The sequence below is a fragment of the Schistocerca americana genome, chromosome 3 (assembly GCF_021461395.2).
Source record: "Schistocerca americana isolate TAMUIC-IGC-003095 chromosome 3, iqSchAmer2.1, whole genome shotgun sequence".
Classification (NCBI taxonomy): domain Eukaryota; kingdom Metazoa; phylum Arthropoda; class Insecta; order Orthoptera; family Acrididae; genus Schistocerca; species Schistocerca americana.
The window spans coordinates 333,721,180-333,735,422 of record NC_060121.1 but is presented as its reverse complement, the minus strand read 5'-3'; the positions used below and the strand labels follow the sequence as shown (position 1 = coordinate 333,735,422).

At 36.1% G+C, this 14,243-nt stretch overlaps 1 protein-coding gene across 1 annotated transcript in view; it reads right to left on the bottom strand.

The window, feature by feature from the left end:
• LOC124606719 (phosphoinositide 3-kinase regulatory subunit 4) overlaps window positions 1–1,259 on the bottom strand; it is a 200,258-nt gene extending 198,999 nt beyond the window's left edge. Inside the window, exon 1 of the mRNA XM_047138749.1 lies at window positions 1,042–1,259. Coding sequence (XP_046994705.1) covers window positions 1,042–1,133 — 92 coding nt within the window. The 5' untranslated portion in view covers window positions 1,134–1,259. The remainder of the gene's footprint in view (window positions 1–1,041) is intronic.
• Between the last annotated feature and the right edge of the window lie 12,984 nt (window positions 1,260–14,243).

Below are 14,243 nucleotides of genomic sequence, written 5' to 3'. Positions count from 1 at the left end.
TTCATGGATAGGGCATTTGTGTTTTTTTTTCTTTTTAATAAAATCATGGTCTCAACAATGCACAGTATGATTTGGTGTGTATTTCTGGAGAGAAACAAAAGAAAAAAAGAATGAAAAGAAGAATGTGTGATGGCTCAAGTCAGTGAAAACACTACTAAAGATTAACTGTACCTGAGCCTTGAACATAGACTGCCACAACTGATAATGAAAAGTAAAAAAAAGGATAGGATTACCACAGGCTCACAGGCTATTACCAAGAACACTGTATCTGACAGACTCATTACTGATTCCTTCATTACTTAGCAGTTTTTGCAGTATATCTGACACTGTACACCAAAAATATTTTACCCTTGACATTCATCTTCAAAATAATGTATTCTTTCTCTATTTGAATTCACCAATAGTGAGAACACTGGTAATAAGTCAGTTGTTCTACCTAGGTGGAGAGAGAGAAAAGAATAGGATTTGATGTCCAGTTAGCAGTTAAGCAAGCAATTCCTGGACGAAGTGGCACCTCCATGATCATTGACAAAGGTATGCAAACACATCAAAACTCTCTTGTTGAGCCTCTGAATGATGAAAACTGCATGTGGTTTGTTTGCACCTTTCAGATTATTTTAAAAATCAAGTTTAACTAAATTGCTTTTAGAATGTGGGTACTACAGTGGAGTGATTCCCTTACTTAATCTTCAGTGCAGTGATTCATGGCAGAAGCATTTAATTTTAGAAACACACATATGGAACTGGCTGTAGATACACCTCATAAAATTCGTGCCATTACCGAGAGTGGTGCTGAAATGAAGGAGTGAACAACTGTCACTGCAATGTATTAATTCTCTAGTAGTTAATTCTTCATCGACGGCCCCAGCGGTAACGAGAGTTAAGTGTCATAATGATCGTATTCTTTTAGGACGCACAGTGGGAAAACTCACTAAATATTTGTTTTGGATAAATAGGCAGCAAATTGGTATTGTTGTTTCTTAATCTCAAAGGGCTATAATCCAATTTTTCACGGTGTTACTTGCAGACGGTGTCACTTACTTCACGTCAAAGTGCAGGTCTGAATGTTCAGTTAAATAATGCTCCACTGGGAAAATCTGTGAGGGCGCTATTCCCACAAGCTGGTTCCCCATTTTAATTTACTGCCCTTCACGTGAAAATACTTTTTACAATATGTGACATTCACATACAACCTCCTGTCATTAATTTGAAAATAAAAATAAAAACAATCACCCACATACACTACACATGACACACTCAGCAGAAGATCTTTGGACTCGTGGACTTGGTCGCTGATCTTGCGCGTGCTACTTTGGGTGTAAGTGTGTAACATTTCCACAGCGAAGTAAACTGATGCGAAAGCGGCAATACCTAAGGTATTTTTATTTACACGCAGCTTCAGTTGCACCCATTCACCGTCTAAGGGAGTTAATTACTGAACTTTCTGTTGGACGAATTTGGCTACTTCTCCTCTAAAAGATATCATTACGAGAATTACTTAATACATTAGTTTACAATGTAATTAATATATTTTCTCTAATACTATAATCTATACACAAAGTAATTTAGAAATATTGTGGACAGTTCTACACAGTCCGGAACTATATCCCTCAGGAGAACATTAAACATCTCCATCGATCGAGCGGAATAACTGCTTGCAAGAGAGGTGAACCAAAGCGTTATTGATTTGATCAGTGTTTGAAGCTCTTTCTCTTGAATAAAGCATTCAGATTTTTTGAAACTGTTCTCATTTGTTTGTACAAGTACGAGTACATCACATCTAGTGACATATGTCAATAGCCAAGCTCAGTAACTCCAGAGCTGAAGACTACTATGATTTATCTAATTATGTTATAAAAAATATAAGAGAAGGAATAATAATCCCCTTAACAAGGGTAATAAATAAGACATTAAATTAAGATATTTACCCATATTGTTCAAAAATTTCTATTATCATACCTGTGTATAAGAAAGGTGACAAAGATTTAACTGACAATTACCGACCCCTCTCACTACTAGCCATAATTTCAAAAATAATAGAGTACTGTCTCCACCAGCAAATGAGCCAGAATTTTGAATCGAATAAACTGCTATGTTCCACACAGTATGGGTTCAGAAGTAGTCTCTCAATTGTGAAGGCAGCAGAGAGCGTTGTCACTAAAGTATACGACTCTTTTGAGAATAAATCCATAATTAGTGCGAGACTGTTGGTAGTTAAGAAAGCATTCGATACTGTATCCCACAATATTATTATAAGAAAGCAACAGTATTACGGAATTGGGGGAGAGTACTCTTCTACTATTACAATCTTAATTATGTAATAGAAAACAAACAGTGGCTATAAAAGAAAAAAAGATCCAGCTTCTTGCCAGTTACCAAAGGAATACCACAGGGCTCTGTACTTGAACCTTTCCTTTTTGTAGTCTACATAAATGGTTTGTTTTCTTCATTACTTTGTGACATGGCACTGTATGCAGACAATACAACGCTAATTACTCAGGGAAACAACTTGGATAAATTACAAAATAATGTAACAATAGCAATGGGCAGATGCACCAGCTGGTTTCAGGAAAATTCATTACAGATAAATAATAATAAGACATAAGATACTGTATTTAATTTGAATGCCCCAAAATATGAAAACAGATCTGTAAAACTACTAGGGTTCCATATCGACCAAAACCTTAGCTCAGAAACTCACACAGGCATGCTATGAAAAAACTCTCACGTGTAATCTTCTTGTTACATTAACTGAGAGGCTCTGTTAGTAGAAGACTAACACTATATGCATACTTTGCCTTCTTCCACTCCAATCACGCTTATGGGATTATACTCTGGGGAAACTGCCCAATTTCAAAGACTGCATTTAAATGGCAAAAAAAGCAATCACATGCCTTGTAGGACTACCACCCAGAGACTCATGCAGGCAGCATTTTAAAGAATTAAATATAATGACAGTCCCTGGCTTGTATATTTATAAGTGCCTGATATATGGCAAAGAAAATTTAAATAACTTTGACCTTAGGATGGCAATGCATTCACATAATACAAGAATACATATAACTGACATCCAATGTGCCAGACTATCAAGAATTCACTGCAGTTATAAGTATCTAGCATCCACATTTATTAACAAATTACCAAAAACTGCACATTCTATGACCATGGATCAATTTAAAGTAAAAGTAGCAAAATGGATAAAAAGTGAAGTATTTTATACAGTTCAAGAATTTTAAGAGAGAGCAATAAATGATACTCAATTTTGATGGTACATTTTGCGAAAGGAGTATATATTACAAAATTAAAAAATATAATATTATGCATGCAATTTGTCTTGTCAAATATATATATATATATATATATATATATATATATATATATATATATATATGTAATCAGTATCTTTAATAAAAGTTGCATATATATATATATATATATATATATATATATATATATATATATATATATATATATATATATATGCAACTTTTATTAAAGATACTGATATATATATATATATATATATATATATATATATATATATATATATATATATGCAACTTTTATTAAAGATACTGATTACATGTAAAATATTTAAAGGTGAATAAATATGAATGTGAATACATTCGAATAATTCCTTCATAGTACACCGTTTCTTTTGCCTTAGAGTGTATTTTCCAGGTATTTTTACACTTTTTTTATCCCCCACTGTAGATCCTTGCTCCTTCTACCTGTGTCAATACAGAAAACGTTATCTATGCCTAGCCAGAACCTAGTCCCATTACCTGTCCCTCCATTGTTGCCTAGCTCATGGAATCTTCTGAATGGTCTGATTATCCTATTATCTATCTCGGGCTGCAACCCTGCTTCCACAATGATTTCTATCTGTTCAAATTCCATCACCAGTCTAGTCCTACAAAGCCATCTAAATCAAGCCAAAACCTCTTCACAATACCTCTCTCCACTCATAAAACTCTCCTGCTCTGCAATTCCAAAATACAAAATCCATCTCCCAGGCCCAAACCTTGCCCTCCAGGAACTAGTATACATTCCCACAGAAATATCAGTCTTTTCCAAAGGCCTTACCTTTTGGCCTACCCCCAAATTCATTGATGCTGGACTTATTGTAAACCTACTCTCGTTCTTTTTTGCCAACAACCCTGCCAATTCAGACTTAATCCAAAACCAATAATGAACCCTGCCTGACTCAGTTCGGTGTTCGATCAAACTGTGATCCATCCACCACTTCCTCCCAAAACACTCCCTGCTAACTTTCCAGAATTTCCTAACCTTAAACCTTGCCTCACCATCATTCCCCAAATCCTTCAACACGCAAACCAATCTTAGATCTACAGAAAGAACCACAATACATCATTACAAGGTGACAATTATTGAGCTATATAAAAAAACCTAAATTATCTACAAACTACAGCTTGCACACACTTTATTCAACCTGTAAACATTATATTCCGATTTAGATTATGACATCTTCAATATGACTGCTATCATTGGCAATGATGTGGCGCAAACGAATAGCGAAATTCTACAATACCCACTGAAGTGTCGAACATCGATGCTGTCAATGACCTGTCACTGTGTCACCAAGATATATCGCACTGATTATTCTGTGACTGGACAATGCACATCACACAGTCACCTGCTGAGTGTGAAGAGGCTTATCGATCACAAAATGTGGATTCTCAGTCCCCGAAACACGCCGATTTTGCTTATTGAGAAACCCATCCAAATCACAATCGGCGATTTAGAAAAGTTTGCTGTATGGTGTGGCAGGTGGCAGTTGACGCTAAATAACGAAAAGTGTAGGGTGATCCACATGAGTTCCAAAAGAAATCCGTTGGAATTCGATTACTCGATAAATAGTACAATTCTCAAGGCTGTCAATTCAACTAAGTACTTGGGTGTTAAAATTACGAACGACTTCAGTTGGAAAGACCACATAGATAATATTGTGGGGAAGGCGAGCCAAACGTTGTGTTTCATTGGCAGGACACTTAGAAGATGCAACAAGTCCACTAAAGAGACAGCTTACACTACACTCGTTCGTCCTCTGTTAGAATATTGCTGCGTGGTGTGGGATCCTTACCATATGGGACTGACGGAGGACATCGAAAGGGTGCAAAAAAGGGCAGCTCGTTTTGTGTTGTCACGTAATAGGGGAGAGAGTGTGGCAGATATGATATGCGAGTTGGGATGGAAGTCATTAAAGCAAAGACGTTTTTCGTCGCGGCGAGATCTATTTACGAAATTTCAGTCACCATCTTTCTCTTCCAAATGCGAAAATATTTTGTTGAGCCCAACCTACATAGGTAGGAATGATCATCAAAATAAAATAAGAGAAATCAGAGCTCGAACAGAAAGGTTTAGGTGTCCGTTTTTCCCGCGTGCTGTTCGGGAGTGGAATGGTAGAGAGATAGTATGATTGTGGTTCGCTGAACCCTCTGCCAAGCACTTAAATGTGAATTGCAGAGTAATCATGTAGATGTAGATGTAGATGTAAACCAAACTGTACTCACATCAAAGTCCTTCTCATCAATTCTGTCGACAATAGTGTTGGTGAAACACAACCACTGTTCCATGGCCCCAGGGCTTAACAACTTATGGGTTTGAATTTTATATGGGAAGAAATACAGGTCTGCAACAACAATTTGTCACAGTGTCTCCCAGTTGATTCCCACCCATTGTGTAGCTCGTATAATAGATTTCCTGGGGCTGGTTTTGAAACAAGGCACATGTGTTCTCGATGTTTTCAGGCATTTTCACCCTTTTTAGATTACCAACATTGCCAACCCTGTTATCACAAACACTACCCATTCTCTCAAACTTGTGAATCAAATTCTTGATTGTTTGCATACTTGGACCGGTTGTATTTGGCTTGAACCTGGTGACGAACTGGGCTGTTATTGCTAGGCCTTCACAAGAGCTATACCCTCAGGCAGGCTGTACCCTGAGATTTTCATGTGCAAATGGCTGACAATAACAAGGCACGTGGGCATGCACATACTACTTCACATAATGCCCTGTGGCCAATTCTGCAGTTTGAATGTCCTTACACAAACCGTTCAGAAGTTAGGACGATTTCATTTCATATAGTTCAATAATCGTCACCTTGTACACAGTAATGGAAATGACAAAATATTAAGATCATTGAACCAATTTGCCATAGTCTTTTAGCTTCTTTTTCAATAGAATTCGAATGGCTTTATTCTGTAATATGAATATTCTCTTCATTCCTGTGATTTATAGAGTTCACGCCTATTCTAACTCCATATTGCATATATGGCTCGAAAAGTCCATGACAGTGCACAAGAACACTTGATACGTATACTGAGCAAGTTGTTTGATTTTAAATATCACTGATCTGAGCTTATTAGAAAAAGTATTGATCTAATGTTTCCAATTTAACTTACTGTCTATTGTTATAGATAAAAACTTAAATGAATGCACTTCTTTCTGGCCTTTCCCACCTAAGAAAAGCAAGTGTTCTTGTCTTTGTTTATTGTTAAAAATATGTAGATAGGTTTTTCATATAAGTATTTTAGTTCAGTTTCCGTGAGCCTTTGTGCTGTATTATTGACTGATGTGAAGGCGCCTTAGTCACGTGTTTCGAAGCTGTGGAAATATTTAGCACAGTTGTATCATCTGTATAAAGTATCTTTCATCATTTACAGATAAATTGAGTAGTTTAGATACCATTAGAGATCGCTGAGGTGTGCCATAATACATGCATTTAAGTTCTGATCTTGTGACATAGCTGGTGGAACTTAGAGTAGAAACTTACTTTTATCACACAGTCTGAATTCAGATCATTTCAGAATGTAAAGGCTGAACAGACTAATTATTAGCATCCTCTACCTAGAATTTTCTTAATGTGACACAGACATCACAGTCTACTTTGTTGATATGTACTCTCCAAAAAACCCACAGTGTTGTCCCCAAGGTACCTTACGATAGTAAATTATACCTCATAATAACGAAAAAATAATGATTTAATAAAGAATAGTTTACTTATTCTTCATGTCACTTCAACAAAACATAATCATTACATATAGGAAAGTAAGAAAAAGATATATAAAACTCTAGAGGTTCTTTACATCCAGAAAAAATAATTAAGCCTTTTGACTCAAAAGTTAATTTCCAGATTTTATTAAGAGACAATTAATTTCTTGTCAAGCCATTTATTCTCAGCTACAAACTTAGAAACTGAAGATTATGCTACCTTTGCTTTGTCAAAATACCACTACTGGATAAAAGTTAGTCAGCAAACAATCCAGACTTCAAAATGTTATCAAGGGCACATGTTTTTGATAAACAAGCAGCAAGCAAATTCGCCTAGTTTCTTAAAATAGTTAACAAGAGCAACTATCATACAAAAATAAATGTACAGATTTCATCGTTTTTACAAAAAATTTAACAACTAAATTAAAAACTGTACTAAAAAAACTAAAATAGTTACAAAATCAAATTTAATGTTAATGAACCAAATGTAATCTCCTAGATAACTGGTTTCACAACTTACTATTATATTCCAAATACAATCAACTTACTTTACTAGTAAATTGAGCCACAAAAGAATAATTTGACAAAATAAGCTAATGCATAAATTCAATAAAATTCGTTCTATTAAATAATAAAAGAGACAAAACTTATTAAAATATAACAAATAATCAAGATACAGTTATTTGCACAGAACAGCTTTCAATGTGAATGAAACACTTTACTTACAAGTCATATCTCAAAGTTTTTGCTTGATACAGTTTGCAGTACATCTACCATATTATGACGTGTAAAGAATAAATACCGAGAACAGTGGAAGATATATACACATCTCAGAGGCAACTTCAGTTAAATTAACTATATTAAATTACTATCAAATACACCTTTCTTACTAGCCCTCCACCATCAAATCCATTATTTAAAAACTCCATTTCAGTCAACCTCCTCTTAATTGTAAGCTGCAACTAACCTGAAATATTTTATAATTACATATCAACAAAATTATAACTCTAAAAGAATATTTTGGAAATGGAATTATACAAACATATCTGTTAAGTGGATTCAGTTGTGTACTAACAATCAAAGGATGGGTACCTTAGAAGGAATGAGACAGGGTCAACTTCTTTGGGGTAAAGACCTAACCTAATAATATACTGGTGAGTATAATTACCACTTAAAAGCCACAAAGAAATTTTAAATGTTAACATAAAAAACTAATTTAACTCCAAAATTATGAATAATTTTTCCAACCAATAACCTTTATATGTATCAGCCATAGATGCAAGTACAAAGAATACCAACACGAAATCAATTGCTATTTCATAGATAGCTTGATAATTAAATTAAATTACTGCAAAACTGAATAATTATTTTTTTAAAAGTTCCATATAACACAAAGAAGAAGTGAGTACATAAGAAAAAATAAAAAATTGAGATATTAGGTAAACTGTTTATAATCAAACTCTATTGCCTAATTTACCCAACTATAAAAATTTAGAGAAAAGGAAAAGAAAAATTCAGAAGGAAATCAAACAGAGTTTGAACACATAGCCCTCACCAACAAAACAATTTCCTTGCTATGTATAAATAAAGATAAACGTGGAACTAGTATCCAATTGAATGCATTGTATTATTGCCTTGCTTTGCTTAACCTTTATTCTCTTTTATTAATAAAGAAAGATTACATAATATCAGTTATTTAAATTAATATTATACATAATAAAATACAATGAACTTTATTCTACTGAATACACACACACACATATGTGTATATATATATATATATACATATACAAGGGTGGTCCATTGATAGTGACCGGGCCAAATATCTCACGAAATAAGCATCAAACGAAAAAACTACAAAGAACGAAATTCGTCTAGCTTGAAGAGAGAAACCACATGGTATCAACTGCGTTTTTTTAAACAGGAACCGCCATTTTTATTACATATTCATGTAGTATGTAAAGAAATATGAATGTTTTAATTGGACCACTTTTTTCGCTTTGTGATAGATGGCACTGTAATAGTCACAAACGTGGAAGTACGTGGTATGACGTAACATTCCGCCAGTGCGGACGGTATTTGGTTCGTGACAAATTACCCATGTTAAAATGGACCATTTACCAACTGCGGAAAAGGTCGATATCGTGTTGATGTATGGCTATTGTGATCAAAATGATCAACGTGCATGTGCTATGTATGCTGCTCGGTATCCCGGACGACATCATCCAAGTGTCCGGACTGTTTGCCGGATAGTTACGTTATTTAAGGAAACAGGAAGTGTTCAGCCCCATGTGAAACGTCAACCACGACCTGCAATAAATGATGATGCCCAAGTAGGCGTTTTAGCTGCTGTCACGGCTAATCCGCACATCAGTAGCAGACAAATTGCGCGAGAATCGGGAATCTCAAAAACGTCAGTGTTGAGAATGCTACATCCACATCGATTGCATCCATACCATATTTCTATGCACCAGGAATTGCAAGGCGATGACTTTGAACGTTGTGTACAGCTCTGTCACTGTCCACAAGAGAAGTTATGGGACGATGACATATTTTTTCAAACGTTCTATTTAGCGACAAAGCGTCATTCACCAACAGCGGTAACGTAAACCAGTATAATATGCGCTACTGGGCAACGGAAAATCCACGATGGCTGCAGCAAGTGGAACTTCAGCGACCTTGGGGGGTTAATGTATGATGTGGCATTATGGGAGGAAGGATAACTGGCCCCCATTTTATCGATGGCAATCTAAAAGGTGCAATGTATGCTGATTTCCTACGTAATGTTCTACAAATGTTACTACAAGATGTTTCACTGCATGACAGAGTGGCGATGTACTTCCAACATGATCGATGTCTGGCAAATAGCTCACGTACAGTTGAAGCAGTATTGAATAGTATGTTTCATGACAGATGGATTGGACATCGAAGCACCATACCGTGGCCCACACGTTCACCATATCTGACATCCCCAGATTTCTTTCTGTAGGGAAAGTTGAAGGATATTTGCTATCGTGATCCACCGACATCTGACAACATGAGTCAGCGCATTGTCAATGTATCTGCGAACATTACGGAAGGCAAACTACTCGCAGTTGAGAGGAATGTCGTTACATGTATTGCCAAATGCATTGAGGTTTACAGACATCATTCTGAGCATTTATTGCATTAATGTGGTATTTACAGGTAATCACGCTCTAACAGCACGTGTTCTCAGAAATGGGAAGTTCACAAAGGTACATGTATCACATTGGAACAAACGATATAAAATGTTCAAACATAGATACATTCTGTATTTTAATTTAAAAAACCTACCTGTTACCAACTGTTCGCCTAAAATTGTGAGCCACATGTTTGTGACTATTACAGCGCCATCTATCACAAATCATACAAAGCGGTCCAACTAAAACATTCATATTTATTTATGTACTATACGACTATGTAGTAAAAAATAGGGGTGCCTATTTAAGGGGGGTAGGACATCAAACGGGCAGACTTGGAGGAGGAGAGGCATCAAAGGACATTTTAATTTCCAGTGTCTATACTTTTACAAATAAATTCATAAAACTTTGTCAGCATCACCACGAAGGATTCAGGATACACACTCAATGCAGTGGAACTTCGAAAACATGACCTTTTTTTTTTACAAAGACTAAATGACATTTTTATTGTGCAAAAAAAGCTATTCGTGTCATGACACACAGCCCACCACAAACTCACTGTAGAACACTAAAGATACTGACAATACCATCGATATATATTTTTAAATATTTTAAGTGTGAAGTAAAAAAATACTTGATGGAAAAATGCTACTATGGTGTAAATGAATACCTGTCTCAGACTAATTTAAGTATGTTTTCAACTTTGTAATTATGGTACTTATGAAAAATCTGGTAAATATCCATAATATGTTTTGTGTATAAGGCGTAGTTCATGAACTATAATTGTTTATCATGAGCACGTACTTTTGTTTTTGTGTAATACGTTCTTGTACACTACTTATGTACTATGTGTATGTAATTTGTTTTGCTGTTTGTATATGTTTGTCCATTTATTATGGGTATGTGTTGTTATGTGTTACGTGCAATCAAATGATAAATCCTATATCACATGTGTGATCTATTGGATAGTCAATAAAAAAATAAAAAAATAAAGAAAGTAAACATTTGTGAACATAGGGCATGATAAATTGACTGGTGATTGCTATTTTCAGAAACAGGCAAATATCCATTTTTTTATGTCATACTTCTTGATATATTGAGACATTTCACATCGAAACTATTCACACTACATATTTTTAATTATAAGTTACAATGAACTGTAATAAAGTGAACATACAGACATACGAAAAATAAGTGGTATAGGATTTAGTACACATTTTGTTTTCACATTGTATCTTATATTTTGTTTCACTGCAGATGGGCTTAAAAAATGTCTTTGACTGATTTTGAGTATATCGGATCGCAGTGGTAATCTTTGACACTCTGCGCCAGAACAGGTCACGTCATATCATGCGACTTTTACAATTTCACTCAGTCTTTCATTCTCTGGAGAAATTATTCAGTTAAAGTCGGTTGATGGACACACAAAATGTTACAAAGAGTAGCAATTGTCATAGCATATCAGAAAAATAAGTTGTTAATATAGCGTTAATTAACTGCAGGACGGTCTGTGGGAAGTTCAAGAAACTAATATTGCTAATAAATAGTAACAATGCTCAAATAGAACTAGGAACAGAAATTTGGCTGAAACCAGAGGTTAATCGCAGCGAAATTCTAAACTTTTAAGTGGAACGTTTATTGCAAAAACAGGTTGAAAGCTGATGGTGGAGGAGTTTTCATAGCAATAAAAAAACACCATATTACCTAGTGAGATTTGTACAGATATAAAAGGACAGTTCTGACACGCTTTTTTTGAAGTCGTCATCGATAAGTCATTGGATTTCTCCTCCCTCTCCCCCTCTGTCAAAAGCCAATTGGCTTATACAAAAAATGACGGAAAATTCAAATTTTGGTAGGAAATTCAAGTTTTGGTTGGGTTTTGCCCTACTCCTGTGTAAGAGGAGCTGTTGTCCTAAGTATAAATATAAGTCCAAAATGGCGCATCGCCATGCTGACTGACATGTAATACTAGCACATGTCTATGACATCAGGATCCAAGACCTGAGATATGGGTGCAGGCTTAGTGTGACATCAGAATCCAAGATGGCTGACCTGTAATACAAGATGACGATCGAACATGGTGACCAGGTCATATTGGCACAGCTGCCTTACATCAGAAACGGAGATCTGGCACACTGGCACAGCCTTAGTATGATGTCAGTATCTGAGATGCCTAGGATAAATGGAAGTAACTGGCCTGTGGAGACCTGTATGAATATTTATAGCAGTCAGGTCACTGTATATTTCCATTCTAAGTTAACCAATTCCGCATCCTTAAACATTTGTTTTCGTTTTGTAAGAACATAATGTCATACAGCATCATAAGTTAAACTCTAAACTGTGTAGTAGGAACAATTGTGTCATTGACACCAGTATGAGGTGGAGGGGGGAGGGGTGGGCTATCTACCCTCTACCACCTCCATACCATCGCTGCCCCCTCACCGCAGGTCTGCACGTAAGACCAAGGCCAGGCTGCCGCCACTGCAGTGCCCTAGGTCAGGCAGCAGCCAGCAGCAGCCGCTGCCACGCCTCAGCTTGCATCTCACCTGTGACTCACTCCACAGAGCTATTGCTATATCCACTGCTCTATCTTTCTGTCAGACGTTTAGGCATAGGTGTTCATATTTCAACAGGTTTGGTGCATCCTTCATAGAAAGAGCACATGCAATGCAAATGTCGCTGTTTATAGTTAAAGAAAACTGAACACCTTATGCATCTGCCAAAATTTAAGTGTAAATGCATCTGTACATGTGAAATACAAACATAACTGTACATTGTATTGAATTATATATGTACTAAAGGGTAGAATGAAAGAAAATGAATGAGTGGAGGATGAAAGGAAATGAACGACTGGAGTTAAACAAATAGACTTATTTACTTGTCAAAATAAATTGCAAATAATATTTTTGTTACAAATAATTTGTCCCTCATATTGGAGTATTCATTTTTCACATGATATATTTATGCTCAACATAGATAAATATGTCTGATTTTATTCATAATACAAAGAAAGACAAGATACAAAACCTGTACACAATATTTACAAAAAGCAACTTAATAATTAACAGGAATATACAGTATATACAAAATACATCTCACAGATTATGTTTTTCTCTGCAGTTAATGCTCTTTTCATTCAAAGAACTTCCACAGTTTACATGTAGTTGATGGGCTATTATTCTTCTAACAGCTTGAAATATTCATGGCAAAGTTAATGGGCTAATTTTTTAAACTAATTTGACATAAAACATTTATTTATAGCTTGGAATAATCATAACATAGTTGAAAGCGTTAGTCATTTTAACTACACTACTGGCCATTAAAATTGCTACACCAAGAAGAAATGAAAATGATAAACAGGTATTCATTGGACAAATATATTATACTAGAACTGACATGTGATTACATTTTCATGCAATTAGAGTGCATAGATCCTGAGAAATCAGTACCCAGAATAACCACCTCTGGCCCTAATAAAGGCCTTGATATGCCTGGGCATTGAGTCAAACAGAGCTTGGATGGTGTGTACAGGTACAGCTGCCCATGCAGCTTCAACACAATACCACAGTTCATCAAGAGTAGTGACTGGCGTATTGTGACGAGCCAGTTGCTCGGCAACCATTGACCAGACGTTTTCAGTTGGTGAGAGATCTCGAGAATGTGGTGGCCAGGGCAGCAGTCGAACATGTTCTGTATCCAGAGAGGCCCGTACACGACCTGCAACATGCGGTCGTGCATTATCCTGCTGAAATGTAGGGTTTCGCAGGGATCGAGTGAAGGGTAGAGCCACGGGTAATAACCCATCTGAAATGTAACGTCCACTGTTCAAAGTGCCGTCAGTGTGAACAAGAGGTGACCGAGACATTTAACCAATGGCACCCCATACCATCACGCCAGGTGACACAGCGGTCGGATGGTCCCGGTAGGCCACTCATGGCCTGAAGACAGAGTGAGTGTTACGACAGCCTGATTCTCAGTTGTGATACAGAATGCACCTGATGTCCTGACGTATTGCAGCTGAATATTGAACCGCTGTACCATGTACAGTGCAGGACATGCATCACT